We start from the raw sequence: 23859 nt of genomic DNA on the forward strand, positions 1-23859 counted from the left end.
AACAGTATGTGTATGTAATGTAGTATTTAACTCTCTCTCTCTCTCTCTCTCTAAAGGTAGACCAGGTCAGTGTGTGTATGTAATGTAGTATTTAACTCTCTCTCTCTCTCTCTAAAGGTAGACCAGGTCAGTGTGTGTATGTAATGTAGTATTTAACTCTCTCTCTCTGAAGGTAGACCAGGTCAGTGTGTGTATGTAATGTAGTATTTAACTCTCTCTCTCTCTAAAGGTAGACCAGGTCAGTGTGTGTATGTAATATAGTATTTAACTCTCTCTCTCTAAAGGTAGACCAGGTCAGTGTGTGTATGTGATGTAGTATTTAACTCTCTCTCTCTAAAGGTAGACCAGGTCAGTGTGTGTATGTAATGTAGTATTACCTCTCTCTCTCTAAAGGTAGACCAGGTCAGTGTGTGTATGTAATATAGTATTTAACTCTCTCTCTCTAAAGGTAGACCAGGTCAGTGTGTGTATGTAATGTAGTATTTAACTCTCTCTTTCTCTCTCTAAATGTAGACCAGGTCAGTGTGTGTATGTAATGTAGTATTTAACTCTCTCTAAAGGTAGACCAGGTCAGTGTGTGTATGTAATGTAGTATTTAACTCTCTCTCTCTAAAGGTAGACCAGGTCAGTGTGTGTATGTAATGTAGTATTTAACTCTCTCTCTCTCTAAGGTAGACCAGGTCAGTGTGTGTATGTAATGTAGTATTTAACTCTCTCTCTCTCTCTCTCTCTAAAGGTAGACCAGGTCTGTGTGTGTATGTAATGTAGTATTTAACTCTCTCTCTCTCTCAAAAGGTAGACCAGGTCAGTGTGTGTATGTAATGTAGTATTTAACTCTCTCTCTCTAAAGGTAGACCAGGTCAGTGTGTGTATGTAATGTAGTATTTAACTCTCTCTCTCTAAAGGTAGACCAGGTCAGTGTTTGTATGCAATGTAGTATTTAACTCTCTCTCTCTAAAGGTAGACCAGGTCAGTGTGTGTATGTTATGTAGTATTTAACTCTCTCTCTCTCTCTCTCTCTCTAAAGGTAGACCAGGTCAGTGTGTGTATGTTATGTAGTATTTAACTCTCTCTCTCTAAAGGTAGACCAGGTCAGTGTGTGTATGTAATGTAGTATTTAACTCTCTCTCTCTCTCTAAAGGTAGACCAGGTCAGTGTGTGTATGTTATGTAGTATTTAACTCTCTCTCTCTAAAGGTAGACCAGGTCAGTGTGTGTATGTAATGTAGTATTTAACTCTCTCTCTCTCTAAAGGTAGACCAGGTCAGTGTGTGTATGTAATGTAGTATTTAACTCTCTCTCTCTCTCTCTCTAAAGGTAGACCAGGTCTGTGTGTGTATGTAATGTAGTATTTAACTCTCTCTCTCTCTCTCTCTCTAAAGGTAGACCAGGTCAGTGTGTGTATGTTATGTAGTATTTAACTCTCTCTCTCTCTCTAAAGGTAGACCAGGTCAGTGTGTGTATGTAATGTAGTATTTAACTCTCTCTCTCTCTAAAGGTAGACCAGGTCAGTGTGTGTATGTAATGTAGTATTTAACTCTCTCTCTCTAAAGGTAGGCCAGGTCAGTGTGTGTATGTAATGTAGTATTTAACTCTCTCTCTCTAAAGGTAGACCAGGTCAGTGTTTGTATGTAATGTAGTATTTAACTCTCTCTCTCTAAAGGTAGACCAGGTCAGTGTGTGTATGTAATGTAGTATTTTACTCTCTCTCTCTAAAGGTAGGCCAGGTCAGTGTGTGTATGTAATGTAGTATTTAACTCTCTCTCTCTAAAGGTAGGCCAGGTCAGTGTGTGTATGTAATGTAGTATTTAACTCTCTCTCTCTAAAGGTAGACCAGGTCAGTGTGTGTATGTAATGTAGTATTTAACTCTCTCTCTCTAAATGTAGACCAGGTCAGTGTGTGTATGTAATGTAGTATTTAACTCTCTCTCTCTCTCTCTCTAAAGGTAGGCCAGGTCTATGTGTGTATTTAATGTAGTATTTAACTCTCTCTCTCTAAAGGTAGACCAGGTCAGTGTGTGTATGTAATGTAGTATTTAACTCTCTCTCTCTAAAGGTAGACCAGGTCAGTGTGTGTATGTAATGTAGTATTTAACTCTCTCTCTCTCTCTAAAGGTAGGCCAGGTCTGTGTCTGTATGTAATGTAGTATTTAACTCTCTCTCTCTAAAGGTAGACCAGGTCAGTGTGTGTATGTAATGTAGTATTTAACTCTCTCTCTCTCTCTAAAGGTAGACCAGGTCAGTGTGTGTATGTAATGTAGTATTTAACTCTCTCTCTCTCTCTAAAGGTAGACCAGGTCAGTGTGTGTATGTAATGTAGTATTTAACTCTCTCTCTCTAAAGGTAGACCAGGTCAGTGTGTGTATGTAATGTAGTATTTAACTCTCTCTCTCTCTCTAAAGGTAGGCCAGGTCAGTGTGTGTATGTAATGTAGTATTTAACTCTCTCTCTCTCTAAAGGTAGACCAGGTCAGTGTGTGTATGTAATGTAGTATTTAACTCTCTCTCTCTCTCTCTCTCTCTCTCTCAAGGTAGACCAGGTCTGTGTGTGTATGTAATGTAGTATTTAACTATCTCTCTCTCTCTCTAAAGGTAGACCAGGTCAGTGTGTGTATGTAATGTAGTATTTAACTCTCTCTCTCTCTCTAAAGGTAGACCAGGTCTGTGTGTGTATGTAATGTAGTATTTAACTCTCTCTCTCTCTCTCTCTCTCTGAAGGTAGACCAGGTCAGTGTGTGTATGTAATGTAGTATTTAACTCTCTCTCTCTCTCTCTCTAAAGGTAGACCAGGTCAGTGTGTGTATGTAATGTAGTATTTAACTCTCTCTCTCTAAATGTAGACCAGGTCAGTGTGTGTATGTAATGTAGTATTTAACTCTCTCTCTCTAAAGGTAGACCAGGTCAGTGTGTGTATGTAATGTAGTATTTAACTCTCTCTCTCTAAAGGTAGACCAGGTCAGTGTGTGTATGTAATGTAGTATTTAACTCTCTCTCTCTCTCTAAAGGTAGACCAGGTCAGTGTGTGTATGTAATGTAGTATTTAACTCTCTCTCTCTAAAGGTAGACCAGGTCAGTGTGTGTATGTAATGTAGTATTTAACTCTCTCTCTCTAAAGTTAGGCCAGGCCAGTGTGTGTATGTAATGTAGTATTTAACTCTCTCTCTCTAAAGGTAGACCAGGTCAGTGTGTGTATGTAATGTAGTATTTTTAACTCTCTCTCTCTAAAGGTAGGCCAGGCCAGTGTGTGTATGTAATGTAGTATTTAACTCTCTCTCTCTAAAGGTAGACCAGGTCAGTGTGTGTATGTAATGTAGTATTTAACTCTCTCTCTAAAGGTAGACCAGGTATGTGTGTGTATGTAATGTAGTATTTAACTCTCTCTCTCTAAAGGTAGGCCAGGTGAGTGTGTGTATGTAATGTAGTATTTAACTCTCTCTCTCTAAAGGTAGACCAGGTCAGTATGTGTATGTAATGTAGTATTTAACTCTCTCTCTCTAAAGGTAGACCAGGTCAGTGTGTGTATGTGATTTAGTATTTAACTCTCTCTCTCTAAAGGTAGACCAGGTCAGTGTGTGTATGTAATGTAGTATTTAACTCTCTCTCTCTAAAGGTAGACCAGGTCAGTGTGTGTATGTAATGTAGTATTTAACTCTCTCTCTCTCTCTCTCTCTAAAGGTAGACCAGGTCAGTGTGTGTATGTAATGTAGTATTTAACTCTCTCTCTCTAAAGGTAGGCCAGGTCAGTGTGTGTATGTAATGTAGTATTTAACTCTCTCTCTCTAAAGGTAGACCAGGTCAGTGTGTGTATGTAATGTAGTATTTAACTCTCTCTCTCTCTAAAGGTAGACCAGGTCAGTGTGTGTATGTAATGTAGTATTTAACTCTCTCTCTCTAAAGGTAGGCCAGGTCAGTGTGTGTATCCATGAATGTACGTCACTATGATGATGACCGACCAGCTGATGGACTTAGCTCCGCCTCCGCTGCTGAACGGGGATCTGCCGCTGATGCAACACATGGTTAATGGAGACGCAGTGCAACAGGTTGGTAACACACACACACACACACGTACACATACACACACACACACACACACACTCTCGCAATGTACAAATGCCATGTGAAGGAGGTGTCCCGCTCAAGCCCTTCCCTGAGGGAAATCCTTAAGGAGCGTTTTCATTGTAACACCCAATAAAGAAGGTTCCTACTAGAGATGAAAGAGGACTGTCAGACAGGCTGGTCAGATAACTATCTGCAGAAGACACAGAGACGGGCTGTGTGTGTGTGTGTGTGTGTGTGTGTGTGTGTGTGTGTGTGTGTGGTGTGTGTGTGTGTGTGTGTGTGTGTGTGTGTGTGTGTGTGTGTGTGTGTGTGTGTGTGTGTGTTGTCTACCTGTAGAGGAAAAAGCCCTTAGGTAACAGTTGAAGACATAACAGATGAACATACAGACTGTTTGTTCATGGATGTAGTACCGTATCACTACAAGCCTTGTGTGTGTGTCTATGTGATGGGGCTCTCCTCTGTAAACCTGGGTAGCCCGCTAGTACGCTCCGTGGTTCCCATAGCAACAGCAGCAGCAGACAATGCAGGAAGTGTGTGTGTCCGTTTGTGTGTGAGGGAAAGGGAGAGAGCAGCTTAAAGTCGCTATGGGAAGACGTGGACTGAACAGGAGGGGATATGAACAGCCTGGGAAGAAGACACATCTGTAGCACGTTTAGTGTGTGTTCGCGTGGTTTGTGTGTGTGTGCTGTGTTTGCGGGGTTTGTGTGTGTGTGTGTGTGTGTGTGTAGTGGGTTTGCGGGGTTTGTGTGTGTGTGTGTGGTGGGTTTGCGGGGTTTGTGTGTGTGTGTGTAGTGGGTTTGCAGGGTTTGTGTGTGTGTGCTGTGTTTACGGGGTTTGTGTGTGTGTGTGGTGTGTGTGTGTGTGTGTGTGTGTGTGTGTGTGTGTGTGTGTGTGTGTGTGTGTAGTGGGTTTGCGGGGTTTGTGTGTGTGTGTGTGGTGGGTTTGCGGGGTTTGTGTGTGTGTGTGGTGTGGTGGGTTTGTGTGTGTGTGTGTGGTGGGTTTGCGGGGTTTGTGTGTGTGTGTGGTGTGGTGGGTTTGTGTGTGTGTGTGTGTGTGTGTGTGTGTGTGGTGTGTATGAATGTGCCATGGCAGGACATGTGTTCCATGTCTACAGCCACAGTCTCAACAACCTCCACATGGACACCATGACGGTAAGATGCTTCACACTCAAACAGACCCCAAATATATGCAGTGGTCTTCAGTGTTTGAGGCCTGGGGGCTGTCAGAGTGTGTGTGTGTGTGTGTGTGTGTTTGTCCTGACTGAGTGTGAGTAACGTCTTCGTTTCCTTCTCATGCATGTCTGTGATGGATGTGTTGTGTCTGAACTGGTCTGTTATCGTTGTGTTTTGTCTGATCTGTCTCTCTGGTCTCGGCAGGTGATCCTGGTACAGGTGAATCCAGGGGAGACCTTCACCATTAGAGCGGAGGACGGCTCACTGCAATGCATCCAGGGTAGGTCACACGCTTATGACATCACAACCCCGAGCCCCAGTTACACCTGTCTCATTTTGATGACCTCATCACTGTTCTCTGTTGACATAACAACACTGTGCTTAGCTAGGTGTGTGTGTATGTGTGTGTGTGTGTGTGTGTGATATTCGATGGCTTGTGTTGTACTTTCAACATACTGGTATATAACAAGCTATTATAGACCAGGGGGATTCCTGTAACTCCAAGGGTGTGTCTCACTCTGATGACATCACAACAGAGTGAGATGTAAATCCCCCTCCCTGAATAGGGCATCTCTCTCTCTGATGAAGGGTCTCTTTCAGACAGCACAGTCTTGGCTCAGACAGCCCCCCTCCATGTTATTCTAGCTAATTACCCCACCCCCCCATCCTGCACCCAGTGTGTAACTCAATTAGGTCTCCGAGCTTTTGCCAGAGGCCAAAGAGACAGACAGACACCCAGACAGACAGGCAGGTTGTACTGCCAGAGTCTCTGAGTGGGTAGGATAGGTTTCCAGACCAGTGTCAGGTACAGGTTGGGCCAGACAGTGTATGGGTTAAGGCACCTGCAGACTAGGTTCTGTTTGCTCCTAGCAGAACTTGGCTAGGCCAAAGCCAACGTCTGTGGTCGCATACTCCATTAATAACCTTTTACTGCAGTAGGCTGAATCAGGGTCACGCAGTGTTTCTTGGTGGTCTTAAACAAATCTACTTTGAAGCAAAAGTATACACCTCACACACATGGTTGTGGGTTTAAAAATAAGAAGACACTTGTACCATGTCAGATATAGAGTTGAAATATATTACATTCTGAGTTTGCATCCCAATATTAGACTTTATATACATCACATAAGACTGAAATATACTACATGACCAAAAGTATGTGGACACCTGCTCGTCGAACATTCCAAAATCATTGGCATTAATATGGAGTTGGTCCCCCCTTTTGCTGCTATAACTGCCTCCACTCATCTGGGAAGGCTTTCCACTAGATGTTGGAACATTGCTACGGGGACTTCCATTCAGCCACAAGAGCATTAGTGATGTCGGGCGCTGATGTTGGACGATTAGGCCTGGCTTGCAGTCGGCATTCCAATTCAAATCAAATCTAATAAAATGTATTTATATAGGCCTTCTTACATCAGCTGATATCTCAAAGTGCTGTACAGAAACCCAGCCTAAAACCCCAAACAGCAAGCAATGCAGGTGTAGAAGCACGGTGGCTAGGAACAACTCCCTAGAAAGGCCAAAACCTAGGAAGAAACCTAGAGAGGAACCAGGCTATGAGGGGTGGCCAGTCCTCTTCTGGCTGTGCCGGGTGGAGATTATAACAGAACATGGCCAAGATGTTCAAATGTTCATAAATGACCAGCATGGTCAAATAATAATAATCACAGTAGTTGTCGAGGGTGCAACAAGTCAGCACCTCAAGAGTAAATGTCTGTTGGCTTTTCATAGCCAATCATTGAGAGTATCTCTTCCGCTCCTGCTGTCTCTAGAGAGTTGAAAACAGCAGGTCTGGGACAGGTAGCACGTCCGGTGAACAGGTCAGGGTTCTATAGCCGCAGGCAGAGCAGTTGAAACTGGAGCAGCAGCACGGCCAGGTGGACTGGAGACAGCAAGGAGTCATCATGCCAGGTAGTCCCGAGGCATGGTCCTAGGGCTCAGGTCCTCCGAGAGAAAGAGAGAGTCTGCAGTCCCGTTCTGTGAGCTTGTGTGGCCTACTACTTTGAGCCGTTGTTGCTCCTAGACGTTTCCACACACACTGACGTTTCCACACAATTTTTGTGTTTTTACAGAGGTCTCAGTCGTGCAATTATTATTCTTTTTTTACCCCTTTTTCTCCCCAATTGGTAGTTACAGTCTTGTCTCATCTCTGCAACTCCTGTACGGACTCGGGAGAGGCGAAGGTCGAGAGCCGTGCGTCCCCGAAACCCAACCCAGCCAAGCCGCACTGCTTCTTGACACAACGCCCACTTAACCTGGAAGCCAGCCGCACCAATGTGTCGGAGGAAACACTTGGCGACCGTGTCAGCGTGCACTGCACGCGGCCCGCCACAGGAGTCACGAGTGTGCGATGGGACAAGGGTATCCCTGCCGGCCAAACCCTCCCCTAACCCAGACGACGCTGGGCCAATTATGCGCCGCCCCATGGGTCTCCCGGTCTCAGCCTGCTGCGACAGAGCCTGGACTCGAGCCAGAATCTCTAGTGGCACAGCTCGCACTGCGATGCCGTGCCTTAGACCACTGCACCACTCGGGAGGCCCAAGTCATGCAATTTTACACCTAGCTAAGACATTTGGTGCAATATTTCACAAGTGAACAAATTTGCATGAAAACTAGTCGTCTCACGTTGAATGACAACAAACACTTCATAGAACAATCCGGTCCATAGTTCTCATCTCTACCGTTGACCTATCACAGACGAAGGGAGGTAGACTTCAGCTACTGAACTTCGACTTGCCTCAAGAGAAAAAGAACAGCGGGGAAAAAAATCAACTGCCAAACACAAGAACGAATAAAAACTTCTCTAAATCTCCTCATAATATATGCAGGAAGTGTTTGGATTAGATAGCATGCGACAGGATTTAGGGTTAGACTGTGTCTGTGTGTATAGGGGGTGTTACTTTGCACGCTCAGGTTGAGGAAGCAGACAGGAGAGGTCACTGGAACAGACCCCCCTCTACGACCACACACACACACACACACACACACACGCTCAGGTCACTGGGTTTAGTGAGAGTTGGGGTGAAGCGGTGTGTTTGAAGACCAGTTGAGCTGTTCTTTACAGAGTGTGATTACTGAGACCTCAGAGCAGTGTGTGTGTGTGTGTGTGTGTGTGCATGTATTACAGAGAGTGGAGTTTTATATAAAGTAACCTCTGTTTAACTGGAGTACTGTGGTACACACACTGCTCTGGCTGCACCAGCCAACATACTACACTGTCCAAAGACAGAGACTCCGTCTTGAAGAATCTATCTCACTCACTCGTTTCCCCTCGCTCTGTCTAGGGTTCAATACCGGGTACCGGTATCCCGGTACTTCCCAACCAAGCTCCTTCCTGTATTCTCATAAAGATAATGAAGGGTCCCGTGGACCAATAATATAAAAATGTTATGCCGCTAATTTTTGATCCACTAAACTATTTTCCCTTACCTTCTCTCCCCTCTCTCCCATCACTCTCTCCCCTCTCTCCCCTCTCCCTCTCTCCCTCCCTGAACGTTCCCACACTCACATCAAAGGCAGTGACTATAGAGTGTGTGTGAAAGCACCATGCTCTGGAATGTGTGTGTGCGTGTGTGTGTGCTTTTGCCACAGCCATCCTAGAGCTGGCAGGATAATAGATTTATGGGACATCTGTAGGCTTTTGCTGTTACAGGTATGGGTAATGTAGTTTGGGTAATGTAGTTTAAAGTATTTCCTAGCAGAGCACCTGTTGCAGTGTGGTTATAGTTTAATGTATTTCCTGAGCGGCTGTTGTGGCCCCTTCCACTGGCCCCATTGATGTGGTCTCTTTTCCAGTTGTGTGTGTGTGTGTGTGTGTGTGTGTGTGTGTGCCATCTGCTCAAAGCCAAGAAACTCTTTGATTCTCTTTCACCGACACGTGAGACTAATCTCTCTCTCTCTCTTTCTATATCCTTATCTATTGCTCTATCTTTCTCTAAGCCAGTTGTATGTAACATGTAGTATGTCGTGCTGTAATTACCCTGCGTGCAAAACTGGTTGCAGTCAATGAATCAGGTTGTATTCTGTATTTAGCAAGCAGAAAAATACATCTTCATCTGATTTAAATGACCCGATAAGTTAAAGATGTTGTCATGTTGTCTTTACCTGGTTTAGTTGTAATCTGGTTCGATGTCAACTTCTCATCCAGGAAACACATTTACACCCAGGGAGCTTGGGTAGGCTTAGTGTTGGGTGGGCTTAGTGTTGGGTGGGCTTAGTGTTGGGTGGGCTTAGTGTTGGGTAGGCTTAGTGTTGGGTAGGCTTAGTGTTGGGTGGGCTTAGTGTTGGGTGGGCTTAGTGTTGGGTGGGCTTAGTGTTGGGTGGGATTAGGGTGGGATTAGTGTGGGCTTAGTGTTGGGTGGGCTTAGTGTTGGGTGGGCTTAGTGTTGGGTGGGCTTAGTGTGGGCTTAGTGTTGGGTGGGCTTAGTGTTGGGTGGGCTTAGTGTTGGGTGGGATTAGTGTGGGCTTAGTGTTGGGTGGGCTTAGTGTTGGGTGGGCTTAGTGTTGGGTGGGATTAGTGTGGGCTTAGTGTTGGGTGGGCTTAGTGTTGGGTGGGATTAGTGTGGGCTTAGTGTTGGGTGGGCTTAGTGTGGGCTTAGTGTTGGGTGGGCTTAGTGTTGGGTGGGCTTAGTGTTGGGTGGGCTTAGTGTGGGCTTAGTGTTGGGTGGGCTTAGTGTTGGGTGGGCTTAGTGTTGGGTGGGATTAGTGTGGGCTTAGTGTTGGGTGGGCTTAGTGTTGGGTGGGCTTAGTGTTGGGTGGGCTTAGTGTTGGGTGGGCTTAGTGTGGGCTTAGTGTTGGGTGGGCTTAGTGTTGGGTGGGCTTAGTGTTGGGTGGGCTTAGTGTTGGGTGGGATTAGTGTGGGCTTAGTGTTGGGTGGGCTTAGTGTTGGGTGGGATTAGTGTGGGCTTAGTGTTGGGTGGGCTTAGTGTTGGGTGGGCTTAGTGTTGGGTGGGCTTAGTGTGGGCTTAGTGTGGGCTTAGTGTGGGCTTAGTGTTGGGTGGGCTTAGTGTTGGGTGGGCTTAGTGTTGGGTGGGATTAGTGTGGGCTTAGTGTTGGGTGGGCTTAGTGTTGGGTGGGATTAGTGTGGGCTTAGTGTTGGGTGGGCTTAGTGTTGGGTGGGCTTAGTGTTGGGTGGGCTTAGTGTTGAGTGGGCTTAGTGTTGGGTAGGCTTAGTGTTGGGTGGGATTAGTGTGGGCTTAGTGTGGGCTTAGTGTTGGGTGGGCTTAGTGTTGGGTGGGCTTAGTGTTGGGTGGGCTTAGTGTGGGCTTAGTGTTGGGTGGGCTTAGTGTTGAGTGGGCTTAGTGTTGGGTGGGCTTAGTGTTGGGTGGGCTTAGTGTTGGGTGGGCTTAGTGTTGGGTAGGCTTAGTGTTGGGTGGGCTTAGTGTTGGGTAGGCTTAGTGTGGGCTTAGTGTTGTGTGGGCTTAGTGTTGGGTAGGCTCAGTGTTGGGTGGGATTAGTGTGGGCTTAGTGTTAGGTGGGCTTAGTGTTGGGTGGGCTTAGTGTTGGGTAGGCTTAGTGTGGGCTTAGTGTTGGGTGGGCTTAGTGTTGGGTAGGCTTAGTGTTGGGTGGGATTAGTGTGGGCTTAGTGTTGGGTGGGCTTAGTGTTGGGTAGGCTTAGTGGGCTTAGTGTTGGGTGGGCTTAGTGTGGGCTTAGTGTTTGGTGGGCTTAGTGTTGGGTGGGCTTAGTGTGGGCTTAGTGTTGGGTGGGCTTAGTGTTGGGTAGGCTTAGTGTTGGGTAGGCTTAGTGTGGACTTAGTGTTGGGTGGGCTTAGTGTTGGGTGGGCTTAGTGTTGGGTAGGCTTAGTGCTGAGTGGCCTTAGTGTGGGCTTAGTGTTGGGTGGGCTTAGTGTTGGGTAGGCTTAGTGTGCAAGTGTGTGTGTGTGTGTGTGTGTGTGTGTGTGTGTGTGTGTGTGTGTGTGTGTGTGTGTGTGTGTGTGTGTGTGTGTGTGTGTGTGCGTATAGTGCGTTGGGTTCCACTAGGTTTGGGGAAGCTGTCACCATGAGAATGAAAAACCTCTCCAGATGGTGTGTAATGGTATTTGGGCCCACAGGGCATGGGCTGTCTGAGTGAGTGTGGTTCTGTTTGCATGATGTTCGGAGACAACTAAATCATTAGAAAACAAAAAGATAATTACTTGACACATTGGAAAGAATTAACAAAAAAAACAGAGCAAACTAGAATGTTATTTGGCCCTAAACAGAGAGTACACAGTGGCAGAATACCTGACCACTGTGACTGACCCAAACTTAAGGAAAGCTTTGACTATGTACAGACTCAGTGAGTATAGCCTTGCTATTGAGAAGGCAGACCAGGCTCTCAAGAGAAGACAGGCTATATGCACACTTTTCCACGTCCCTACTTTTTGTCTGATAAGCCAAAAGCCCCAGGACAACACACACACACACACACACACACACACACACACACACACACACACACACACACACACACACACACACACACACACAGGAATGTTGAGTAGGGAAAGTCCCTGCTAATTTAGAATTTCCAGTTTTCTTTCCACTGACATTCTAAAGAACCCTCTTCCTTCTTCTCTCCCTCTTTCTCTCCCTCCTTCCCTCAATCTTTCTCTCTCCTTCCCTTGGTCTCTCTCTCTTTCTACCTCTCTCTCGCTCTGTCTCTCTATATGTCTCTCTCTCTCTCCGTCCCTCTCTCTCCCTCTCTCTCTCTGTCTGTCTCTCTGATGGACACAAACACCCTGCTGTTCAGACCGTGACTCACACAGCAGGAATTCCACAGATGAAAATGTGGAGAGAGTGAGAGGAGGGAGAGCGAGAGGGAGGAAGAGTCTGCTAACATCTATGGAAGAGAGAGAGAGAAAGTTCCTAATGACCCTTATTGAACACCAACTCATTTCTTCACTGATGGATATCAGGTGAGACAGGGCTTAAGTTTGGGGAGAGGGAGAGAAAGAAAAGTAGAGGGAGGGAGGGAGGGAGGGAGGGCAAGAGAGAGAGAGAGAGAGAGAGAGAGAGAGAGAGAGATATAAAGAGAAGGGGAGAAAGTGAGACAGAAAGAAAGAGAGACAGAGGGAGGATGGGAGAAGAGCAGGAAATGGTTATGAGACTCCCAGTCTGTTTACACTCCAACAGCTGTTGCACCTCCTCACTCTCTCGCTGTGTGTGTGTGTGTGTATTCATACATTGGGAACAGTGAGTCATCAGGATCTGGGTTATGAGATCGAGACGGCTTCCCTTCCCATCCTCCCTGCCTCCCTCCCTACCCCTCTTCCTCCCTGCTTCCCTCCCTATCCCTCTTCCTCCCTGCCTCCCTCCCTACCCCTCTTCCTCCCTGCCTCCCTCCCTACCCCTCTTCCTCCCTGCCTCCCTCCCTACCCCTCTTCCTCCCTGCCTCCCTCTCTACCCCTCTTCCTCCCTGCCTCCCTCTCTACCCCTCTTCCTCCCTGCCTCCCTCCTACCCTCTTCCTCCCTGCCTCCCTCCCTACCCCTCTTCCTCCCTGCCTCCCTCTCTACCCCTCTTCCTCCCTGCCTCCCTCTCTACCCCTCTTCCTCCCTGCCTCCCTCTCTACCCCTCTTCCTCCCTTCTGCCTCCCTTCTGCCTCCCTCCTACCCCCTCTTCCTCCCTGCCTCCCTCCCTACCCCTCTTCCTCCCTGCCTCTCTCTCTACCCCTCTTCCTCCCTCCTCCCTCCTGCCTCCCTCCCTACCCCTCTTCCTCCCTGCCTCCCTCCCTACCCCTCTTCCTCCCTGCCTCCCTCCCTACCCCTCTTCCTCCCTGCCTCCCTCCCTACCCCTCTTCCTCCCTGCCTCCCTCTCTACCCCTCTTCCTCCCTGCCTCCCCTCTCTACCCCTCTTCCTCCCTCCTCCCTCCTGCCTCCGTCCCTACCCCTCTTCCTCCCTGCCTGCCTCCCTCCCTACCCCTCTTCCTCCCTGCCTCCCTCTCTACCCCTCTTCCTCCCTCCTCCCTCCTGCCTCTGTCCCTACCCCTCTTCCTCCCTGCCTCCCTGCCTCCCTCTCTTCCTCCCTGCCTGGTGATGGGAGGACGGCTCATAATAATGGCTGGAATGGAGCCAATGGAATGGCATCAAACACATGGATGCATGGACATATATTTGATACCATTCCACTCCAGCCATTACCACAAGCCCATCCTCCCCAATTAAGGTGCCACCAACCTCCTGTGGTGTGAGTGTTATGGTATTGGTAATTTAGCCTTGCTCCAGACATGACGTTAGCTTGGTTGGATCACAACCAGCAGCAGAACTAGGCCACCCCAGCAAACACAGCCCTGGGAGAGGAGAGGGCAGTCAGGAAGTCTGGCTAAGCTAGCGCTAGGCTATTTCTATGCATGTTTTGCTAATGCTAGGCTAAGGGGGGTCTAATGCTACATTAACAAGAGGAGAGGAGATGACTGAAGAGATTACTCTATATCATAACAGTAACATAGCCTGGTACAGATGTTTGTGAGCAGTATTGCTCCTCTAACTGCGCTGGTGGAATCGAGAGAAACTGTGGTTCTGTGTTTGGACCTGAACACACAATTCTCTCTCTCTCTCTCTCTCTCTCTCTCTCTCTCTCTCTCTCTCTCTCTCTCTCTCTCTCTCTCTCTCTCTCTCTCTCTCTCTCTCTAGCCCTAGTCTGTAATTATTCAGCTGACTTGCTCTGGAATGTCAATCATAAGTTATGATGCTGCGTTTGTAGTGGAAGTACTTTGTATGTACCTCCTGCTTCACTGCCCTCATTCATCATGGCTACCAGACTTGTGACTGTGTGTGGCATCAGATTTGTCTCGACCACCCCAGACTGTCTGGTCTCTGCTATTTCAGATGTGCTGTCTCCCACAGTTCCTGCATCGTCCCTCTCACTCTCTCTGTCTCTGTTCTCTCTTTTTATCATTCTGTCTATCTGTCACTGTAAAACTTCACTCCCATCCTGCACATTGTTCCTGTAATTTACTTCGATGTTGGGAACTGTTAAAGTGTGTGCTGGACTTAATGTTGTGTCTGTGTGGGGCTTCAGGCAGAGGAAACTGTAGTGGGAATGTCTTTTTTCAGAGCTCTGGAGAGATATCATTACCTTGGTAACACACACTCACTCACACACACACACACACACACACACACACACACACACACACACACACACACACACACACACACACACACACACATACTAGATATCCCATCAGAGCCCTTAGAAGCAGCTGCCGGATCTGGACGGTTTGTGTGTGTGTTTGTGTGTGTGTGTTTGTGTGTATGTTAAGGTTGGGCGGTATACTGTATATACCGTAATTTTTTTATATGATTTTCCAATACCGTCAAGACCGTTAAAAAAAAAAAATGTGTATATATATATATATATATATACATATTTGAATATTATAACTTTTTAAATACCTGCAGTCAACTTGTGCACTAGATAATAGATCAAGCAGACCACGTTTCGCCTGTCAGATTATTTTTCATTATGAAGCTTACCGGTACTAGTTTCCCAAAACAGCTGTTTGAGCCAGTCACACGTGTTTGTTTACAAAGAAGCACAATGTGCAAAACGGGAGCTTTGTCAGGTGAGTCACTCCTGCAGCACAACTTAATAAGTGAGGTGATAAAGTTACACTTGCATGAAATTAATATAAATCGTTTGACTATTACGTTAACTCTCCAGAGCTCTGAGAACAGAATGGCTAACATTAGCTTGCAAGATCAATTGTCTTGGCAACAGCAGCAGAGACAATCCGCTCCTGAATTAAGATTCCTGCTGTCTAATGTTTGTTTTGTGCGTGCTGAAAACGGCGTTTTTAAGATACTTGCTTGACTTCATGGGCTGGGTTTTCTGTCTTTAGTAAATGTTCGCATGCGTTTGTTAGCGTTTACCTAGCATCCGCTATGGGAGTTCCTTTGTACTTGTTAGCATTTTGCGTGCATTCTGGTAACTGACGTTTTTGGGGCTTTTTTTATGTTTGAAAAATAAATATTGCCCCTTGTGTGCACTGCCGGTAATGTCATATATCCTGGGATGGCACAGGTACGGTATGAAGGTATGGAAATCTGAGTACCGCCCAACCCTAGTGTGTATGTGTGTGTTTAGGATTTCCATCTGTGCCTAGTTGGCAGTATGTCATCTTACAAACAGACTCCTTTCATAGCACACACAAACACATACACACACACACTCTTTCCCAGGAGGGTCTGCGTTTCCTCTCAATATGGTAACCACATGTGAGAGAGGGGAGGGGACAGCGAAAGGGAGTAAGATGGGAGAGAGAGAGAGAGAGAGGGAGGGAGAGTGGGAGACAGGGAGGGGGAGAGAGTGAAAGTGTTTTCCACATCTGTTCCTAAACGTTTTATTCTCCACTGAGTTATTGTGTTTGAAGGATTACAACTGATGGCACAACACCCACAGACATAGGGGCTACGCTACGTATGCAAATATGAAAAAAATCTGAGATATTTGGCGTTTAAGCAGGAAGCATGAGTTTTTACTCAGCAAAGTAACAACACAGTGTGGTCAAAGACTTAGTAATGTGGTTGTAGTTAGGGGTGTAACGGTTCACCAAATCCATGGTTCTGTACGTATTGCGGTTTTGGGGTCACGGTTAGGTTTCGGTACAGTGGGAAAATGAAATGCCCTTCACAAGGTTCAGCATTCACTATGTTCCTGGCATTATTCATTTTCTTATTTTTTAAACTTATTTTACCAGGTAAGTTGACTGAGAACACATTCTCATTTACAGCAACGACCTGGGGAATAGTTACAGGGGAGAGGAGGGGGGATGAATGAGCCAATTGTAAGCTGGGGATGATGAGGTGGCCGTGATGGTATGAGGGCCAGATTAGGAATTTAGCCAGGACACCGGGGTTACCACTAGTGATGCACCGATATTACATTTTTGGCCGATACCGATATCCAATATTTTCCTTGCCCAAAAAAAACGATACCAATAACCGATATTTACATTTTTTGCGGCCTTTTAAGCATTCTATTACAGTTAAATAGTTAACACACACACATGAACGCAGCGGTCTAAGGCACTGCATCTCAGTGCAAGAGGCATCACTACAGTCCCTGGTTCGAATCCAGGCTGTATCACATCTGGCTGTGATTGGGAGTCAAATAGGGCGGAACACAATTGGCCCAGCGTCGTCCGGGTTAGGCCGGGGTAGGCCGTCAATGTAAATAAGAATTTGTTCTTAACTGACTTGCCTAGTTAAATAAAGGTTACACACACACCACACCACACTGACCAAAAAGTAATTTTGTTGGCATTTACGTATGTCCCCAAAACATAATCAAAACCTTTTCCTTTCACTTGCTTGCTGTGCTGTTTCATTGTTGATTTGTTCGGTCGTTTAATTCTCAACCAGGATTTCATCATACATGTCAAGCAGTGAGGTTTCAGCTCTGTCTGTCTGTGACCTCTCTTCCTCGGTGCGCACTGTCACTGTATCCGTTTCCATCTTGTCCAGCTGTGTCTGTAACATTTCACGTAAACCCTGTTTCTTGTCTGCATCGAAGTAGCGGTTCTTGTACCTAGCATCGAGCATGGTGGCGACATAGTAGAGGCTCAGAGAGAATGCCACCGAATCGCTTGTTCACAGCCTCGAGTACTTTGGTAAGTTTTAACCCCACGGTCTGTGTCGGCAGTTTTGTTCAGCAGGCGTTTCAATGCCATGCCAGAGGGTATCACGCCTGCTGCAGACGCAGTTGATGAGCTTATTTCTCGAGTCAGTTGTTCGAATGGAGCTAGGAGTGTGTTCATGTTTCCAAGTTTTAAAGGGTAGGGCAACATCTGAAAAATAGCGCCTACTTGGTAGTGTGTACCGGGGCTCGAGGTGCGGCTGAGTTAGCTGTCATCCACGCCAGAGAATGGTTGTTTGTCAATGGCAATGAATTCTATTATCTTGGCGTTAATGGATTTCACCTTTGAGTTGTCTCGCTGAAATTTTCATACTCTTTCAAATGACTGCTGGACTTGAACTTGTTTAGTTGTTGAAGTGTGCAGTTAGTATTTTTCAGCTTTTGTTGAGTAGCGCTGTATTTTCCATGGTGTCATTACGCCATCTACCTATGTTATAAAAGTATGCACGTCAGCTTTGACATCGGTTTTGCACATCGGTGTTAAACTAGACATCGGCCGATGCCGATATTGGCATTTTTGTTATGTTATGTTGGGCCTCAAGTTTCCACTCTCCTGCTACATTTGTAACCATTTGGGAGGTGGGAATATACCAATTGTGAAGTGGTAAATACCAATTGGGTGCATTCATCTCATTTGAACTCGCTGAGAAACGCTGTTCGGCTAATGGCCAACAAGCTGCGTAAACCACCAACTAAAAGTACAGATATCATGCTTATGAACAAACGATAGCGTTCAAAAACCACATGAATAGATTGCTTTTTATAAATAATGTTTTGTTGTTGCATTCAACTGCGGAAAAGTCTGTTAAAGAGGCCATTTCCTTAGTAGGTGACGTCAGAGGTCACCATGTGTGAGAAGTAGGTGCTCAGAATGATAGAGAAGTTTCCCACTAGTAATTACCAGTTTGAGGTGCGATCAAGTGGATTTTTCCCAGTCGCGTGTGGTAAATTACCACTTCCATCTTGGTTACGAACGCACCATTGCACTTCTTCCTTCAGTGCCAGATGCACACTTGTGACTGTCATAAAGGGGGCGTGTCTGTAGCATGGTTCATGAAATGATGGAATATTTTGACAACCCTGTTTGTACACTTTTAAATGACATCAATCTCAACCGTTTATCTTTGCCAGTGATGAAGACATGGATGTGTCATGGTATGGTGGGGTATGCAACATAGGTCAACTTTGAGCACCTTTATCTATTAAATGTTTTGACATTCAGGTCCAAAAAGTCACTTTCGGAACACTTCTCAGTGGCCGAATATGTATGGAAGGTTTGGTTCAAATTTAAAGGGCTGCTGTCAAAACGTGATTGACTTGTAGTGGATTAACCCTGACACAAAACCACTCCCATCCTTTAAGATCCCAACTACTGGAGTTGCCAATAAATTATGGGATGTTTGTTTGTTTGTTTGCATGATTTGAAAGGCAATTCAGGTTTGGTTGAAGTGGCCTAACTCTTAACAGGACAAAGCAATCAATCCCCAAGTTTAGGAATAGCTTAACACTGCATCACAACAACATTAAATGTAATAATGGAACACAGTCAATTACAGTGTGTGTGTGTGTGTGTGTGTGTGTGTGTGTGTGTGTGTGTGTGTGTGTGTGTGTGTGTGTGTGTGTGTGTGTGCGCACCTCTGGGGCCCTGCAGCAGCTGTTCTAGACAGCTGTACTATGAGAACCATCTGATGAAATGTTGCATCATCTCCTGTTGTTCTATATGAGAACCTGAGTGGGTGAGAGAGAGCGTGTGTGTGAGAGAGAGCGTGTGTGTGTGAGAGAGAGCGTGTGTGTGTGAGAGAGAGCGTGTGTGTGAGAGAGAGCGTGTGTGTGTGAGAGAGAGCGTGTGTGAGAGAGAGAGAGCGTGTGTGTGTGAGAGAGAGAGCGTGTGTGTGTGAGAGAGAGAGCGTGTGTGTGAGAGAGAGAGCGTGTGTGTGTGTGAGAGAGAGCGTGTGTGTGTGTGAGAGAGAGCGTGTGTGTGTGAGAGAGAGCGTGTGTGTGTGAGAGAGAGCGTGTGTGTGTGAGAGAGAGCGTGTGTGTGTGAGAGAGAGCGTGTGTGTGAGAGAGAGAGCGTGTGTGTGTGAGAGAGAGCGTGTGTGTGTGTGAGAGAGAGAGCATGTGTGTGTGAGAGAGAGCGTGTGTGTGTGTGAGAGAGAGCGTGTGTGTGGAGAGAGCATGTGTGTGTGAGAGAGAGCGTGTGTGTGTGAGAGAGAGCGTGTGTGTGTGAGAGAGAGCGTGTGTGTGTGAGAGAGAGCGTGTGTGTGTGAGAGAGAGCGTGTGTGTGTGTGAGAGAGCGTGTGTGTGTGAGAGAGAGCGTGTGTGTGTGAGAGAGAGCGTGTGTGTGTGAGAGAGAGCGTGTGTGTGAGAGAGAGCGTGTGTGTGTGTGAGAGAGCGTGTGTGTGAGAGAGAGCGTGTGTGTGTGAGAGAGAGCGTGTGTGTGTGAGAGAGAGCGTGTGTGGGGAAAGGATGATGCTTCATTAGTTTGAAGATGAGATTCTGCTTAATTAGTCCATGGACACGGAGAGAACTGATCTCCTGTAGTTTATGTGTGTGTGTGGGGGGGGGGGGGACCGATAATGAAACGGTTGCGATGTGGTTGCTAGGGTAAACACTTGGATGTGGAGGTGACAGATTGTATTCTACATCACATCTTCCTGTCTGGGTGGTGATGCCATATATTTGAGACAGGAAATGACCTCATCTCTGACATCTGACGGAAGGGAGGAGAGAAGAGGGGAGGAGAGAAGAGGGGAGGAGGGGAGGAGAGAAGAGGGGAGGAGAGAAGAGGAGAGGAGAGAAAGGGAGCGAGCAGTTAAAGCTAGTACATATCTGACACCAGCTGTTTGTAATATATTGAGAATTAACACTACCAACTCAATTGTTACTTTGAATTGATCATTTTTTCTTTTGGTTTTAACCATTTAAAAGGATCATGTACTCAACAGAGGTAAAGGTAACTGCCAAAAAGAATGGAAACACTTGAGTAAATGAGGGATACAAACTACACTGAACAAAAATATAAAGGCAACATGTTTTATGAGCTGAAATAAAAGATCCCAGAAATGTTCCATCCGCACAAAAAGCTTATTTCTCTCAAATGTTGTGCACAAATGTGTTTACATCCCTGTTAGTGAGCATTTTTCCTTTGACGAGATAATCCATCCACCTGACAGGTGTGACATATCAAGAAGCTGATTAAACAGCATGATCACCTTGTGCTGGGGGACAATAATACGCCACTCTAAAATGTGCAGTCTTGTCACACAACACAATGCCACAGATATCTGAAGTTGAGGGAGCCTGCAATTGGCATGCTGACTGCAGGAATGTCCACCAGAGCTGTTGCCAGAGAATTTAATGTTCATTTCTCGACCATAAGCCTCCTCCAACGTTGTTTTAGAGAATTTGGCAGTACGTCCAACCGGCCACACAACCACAGCGAGCGGTTTGCTGATGTCAACGTTGTGACCCATGGTGGCGGTGGGGTTATGGTATGGGCAGGCAGAAGTTACAGACAAAGAAAACAATAGCATTTTACTGATGGCTATTTGAATGCACAGAGATACCGTGACGAGATCCTGAGGCATTGTCGTGCCATTCATCCGTGGCCATCACCTCATGTTTCAGCATGATAATGTCGCAAGGATCTGTACACAATTCCTGGAAGCTGAAAATGTTTGTTCTCCATGGCCTGTATATTCACCAGACATGTCATTCATTGAGCATGTTTGGGATTCTCTGGATCAACGTGTATGACAGCGTGTTCCAGTTCCCGCCTTTTCCTGTAGTCCACGATCAGCTCATTTGTCTTGCTCACATTGAGGGAGAGGTTGTTGTCCTGGCAGCACAATGCCAGTTCTCTGACCTCCTCCCTATAGGTTGTCTCATCATTGTCAGTGATCAGGCCTACCCCTGTTGTGTCATCAGCAAACTTAATGATGGTGTTGGAGTCGTGTTTGGCCACGCAGTCGTGGGTGAACAGGGAGTACAGGAGGGGACTAAGCACGTACCCATGAGGGGCCAAGTGTTGAGGATCAGCGTGGCGGACGTGTTGTTGCCTACCCTTACCACCTGGGGGCGGCACATCAGGAAGTCCAGGATCCAGTTGCAGAGGGAGGTGTTTAGTCCCAGGGTCCTTAGCTTAGTGATGAGCTTTGGGGGCACTATGGTGTTGAACGCTGAGCTGTAGTCAATGAATAGCATTCTCACATAGGGGATCCTTTTGTCCAGGTGGGAAAGGGCAGTGTGGAGTGCGATTGAGATTGCCGCATCTGTGGATCTGTTCGGGAGGTATGTGAATTGGAGTGGGTCTAGGGTATCCGGGAGGATGCTGTTGATGTGAGCCATGACCAGTCTTTCAAAGCACTTCATGGCTACCGATGTGAGTGCTACGGGGCGGTAATCATTTAGGCAGGTTACCTTCGCTTCCTTGGGCATAGGGATTATGGTGGTCTGCTTGAAACATGTAGGTATTACAGACAGAAAATGTCAGTGAAGACACTTGCCAGTTGACTGAGGTGGTGTACTCCTCAATGCCATTGGATGAATCCTGGAACATATTCCAGTCTGTGCTAGCAAAACAATTCTGTGGCGTAGCATCCGCGTCATCTGACCACTTCTGTATTGAGTGGCACTTCCTGCTTTAGTTTTTTCTTTTAAGCAGGAATCAGGAGGATAGAATTATGGTCAGATTTGCCAAATGGGGGGCGAGGGAGAGCTTTGTATGCGTCTCTGTGTGTGGAGTAAAGGTGGTCCATAGTTTTTTTCCCTCTGATTGCACATGTGACATGCTGGTAAAAATTTTGTAAAACTGATTTTAGTTTGCTTGCATTAAAGTCCTCAGCCACTAGGAGAGCCACTTCTGGATGAGCATTTTCCTGTTCGCTTATGGCCTTATAGAGTTGGTTGAGTGCGGTCTTAGTGCCAGCATCGGTCTGTGGTGGTAAATAGATGGCTACGAATAATATAGATGAGAACTCTCTTGGTAGATAGTGTGGTCTACAGCTTATCATGAAGTACTCTACCTCAGGCGAGCAATACTTTGAGACTTTTTAATATTAGACATCGCACACCAGCTGTTATTGACATAAAGACACACACCTCCACCCCTCGTCTTACCAGATGTAACTTCTCTGTTCTGCCGGTGCATTGAAAATCCCTCCAGCTCTATATTATCTGTGTCGTCGCTCAGCCATGACTTGGTGAAACATAAGATATTACAGTTCTTAATGTCCTGTTGGTAGAATAATCGTAATCGTAGGTCATCAATTTTATTTTCCAATGATTTGCATGTTAGCAAGTAGGACAGAAGGCAGTGGGAGTTTACTCGCTCGCCTATGGATTCTCAAAAGGCAACCTGATCTGCGTCCTCTCTTCCTCCGTCTTTTCTTCACGCAAATGACGGGGATCTGGGCCTGTTCCCAGGAGAGCAGTATATCGTTCTCGTCTGACTCGTTAAAGGAAACGGGAGGACAATACCCCCCTCCACAGGGCATGAGTGGTAACTGACTGGTTTGATGAGCATGAAAATTATGTAAACCAAATGCCATGGTCGTCTCAGTGGCCAGATCTCAACCCAACTGAACACTTATGGGAGATTCTGGAGCGGTGCCTGAGACAGCGTTTTCCACCACCATCAACAAAACACCAAATGATGGAATTTATTGTGGAAGAATGGTGTCGCATCCCTCCAATAGAGTTCCAGACACTTGTAGAATCTATGCCAAGGTGGATTGAAGCTGTTAAGCTGTTTTAGACACTTTATGTTGGTGTTTCCTTTATTTTGGCGGTTACCTGTTTCCTTTATTTTGGCGGTTACCTGTATGTGCTTGCTTCTACCTTTATCTTGGCTGTTGTAGATTTGGAAATTCACATGTGGGTTGTTTAATTCATCACAGACCAAAAATAAATAGGAACTTGTTCCCAGAGTTACTGGGAACTATTATTGTACACTAAAGAGCCATGTTCTACCCTCTATGTGAGTGTGTGTGGTTGTTTGCATGTGTGTGTGCTTGTGTGTGCTTGTGTCTAGGGGCCACGGATGGGAACACTCTGTGCTGTGTGTGTTTAAGTGGTGGAAAGCTGCTGTTTGCTGAGCGAAGAGCACAGAGGCTGCAGAGACTGTCTAAACACATGTCTGTTTGCCAAGTGGGTGTGCATTTGTGTGTGTGTGCGTGTATTTGTGTGTGTGTGTGTGTGCAAATGTGTATGAATGCGTTTGTGTGCGTGTGTGTGTTAGTGTGTTTGTGTTTTCATATGTTATGCTCAATGAACAGCTTCATATCCGCCAGAAAAGAAGAGAGGGAGGAGGGGAGACGGGAGGTCAGAGGGGGGGCAAAAAGGGGTCTCTCACTGTGTACTTCAAACCTACTGTGTGTGTGTGTGTGTGTGTGTGTGTGTGTGTGTGTGTGTGTGTGTGTGTGTGTGTGTTTAGTATGATTTCCACTGAATCCAGACTTGCCTACAGCACTCTCTACAGGATACCAATGACTTTACCAGAGATAGGGGATAGGGGGGGAGGGGGGAGATGGAGAGAGAGAGATCACAGTGGAAAGTAAACACAACAATAAGTGGATTTTCCTCCATAAGGTTTTTACCTGCTGTTGTTTGTGTGTCTGTGACTGAATCCAGGTCTCCTGCATGACACAAGACCGTGTTAGCATGTTGAACTAAAGCCTAGGCGTTTCCTTGTCATTAGCGTGTGTGTGTGTTACAGTGACTGACAGTGTGTATCTTTCGTGCAGGTCCTGCTGAGGTCCCAATGATGTCTCCCAATGGATCAATCCCCCCCATCCACGTCCCCCCAGGATACATCTCCCAGGTAAGCTGTGTTTGTGTTTGGTAAACTTGCTCTCAACTGAAGCCGCCCAGAGCAGAGAGGAATGTGTTGATTATTGCAGGGTACGTTGTTGGGGGGGGGGGGGGGGGGGGGTGATAGCAGCGAGGACATTGACTGTGTGTGTTGGGGGGAGGCCACTGAGCCAACTGAGAGCGGGAAAAAGTGTCAACCT

The 23859-nt window shown here is 46.3% G+C and overlaps 1 protein-coding gene across 1 annotated transcript in view; it reads left to right on the forward strand.

Annotated features, from left to right (window-relative positions):
• Positions 1-3873: 3873 nt before the first annotated feature.
• The window catches only part of LOC115183335 (fibronectin type III domain-containing protein 3B-like), a 23973-nt gene continuing 3987 nt past the window's right edge, over positions 3874-23859 (forward strand). The window contains exons 1-3 of the mRNA XM_029744668.1: positions 3874-4038; positions 5434-5509; positions 23593-23669. Of these exons, the coding sequence (XP_029600528.1) occupies positions 3925-4038; positions 5434-5509; positions 23593-23669 (267 nt within the window). The 5' untranslated portion in view covers positions 3874-3924. The remainder of the gene's footprint in view (positions 4039-5433; positions 5510-23592; positions 23670-23859) is intronic.

The sequence above is a fragment of the Salmo trutta genome, unplaced genomic scaffold, assembly GCF_901001165.1.
Source record: "Salmo trutta unplaced genomic scaffold, fSalTru1.1, whole genome shotgun sequence".
NCBI classification, from domain to species: Eukaryota; Metazoa; Chordata; class Actinopteri; order Salmoniformes; family Salmonidae; genus Salmo; species Salmo trutta.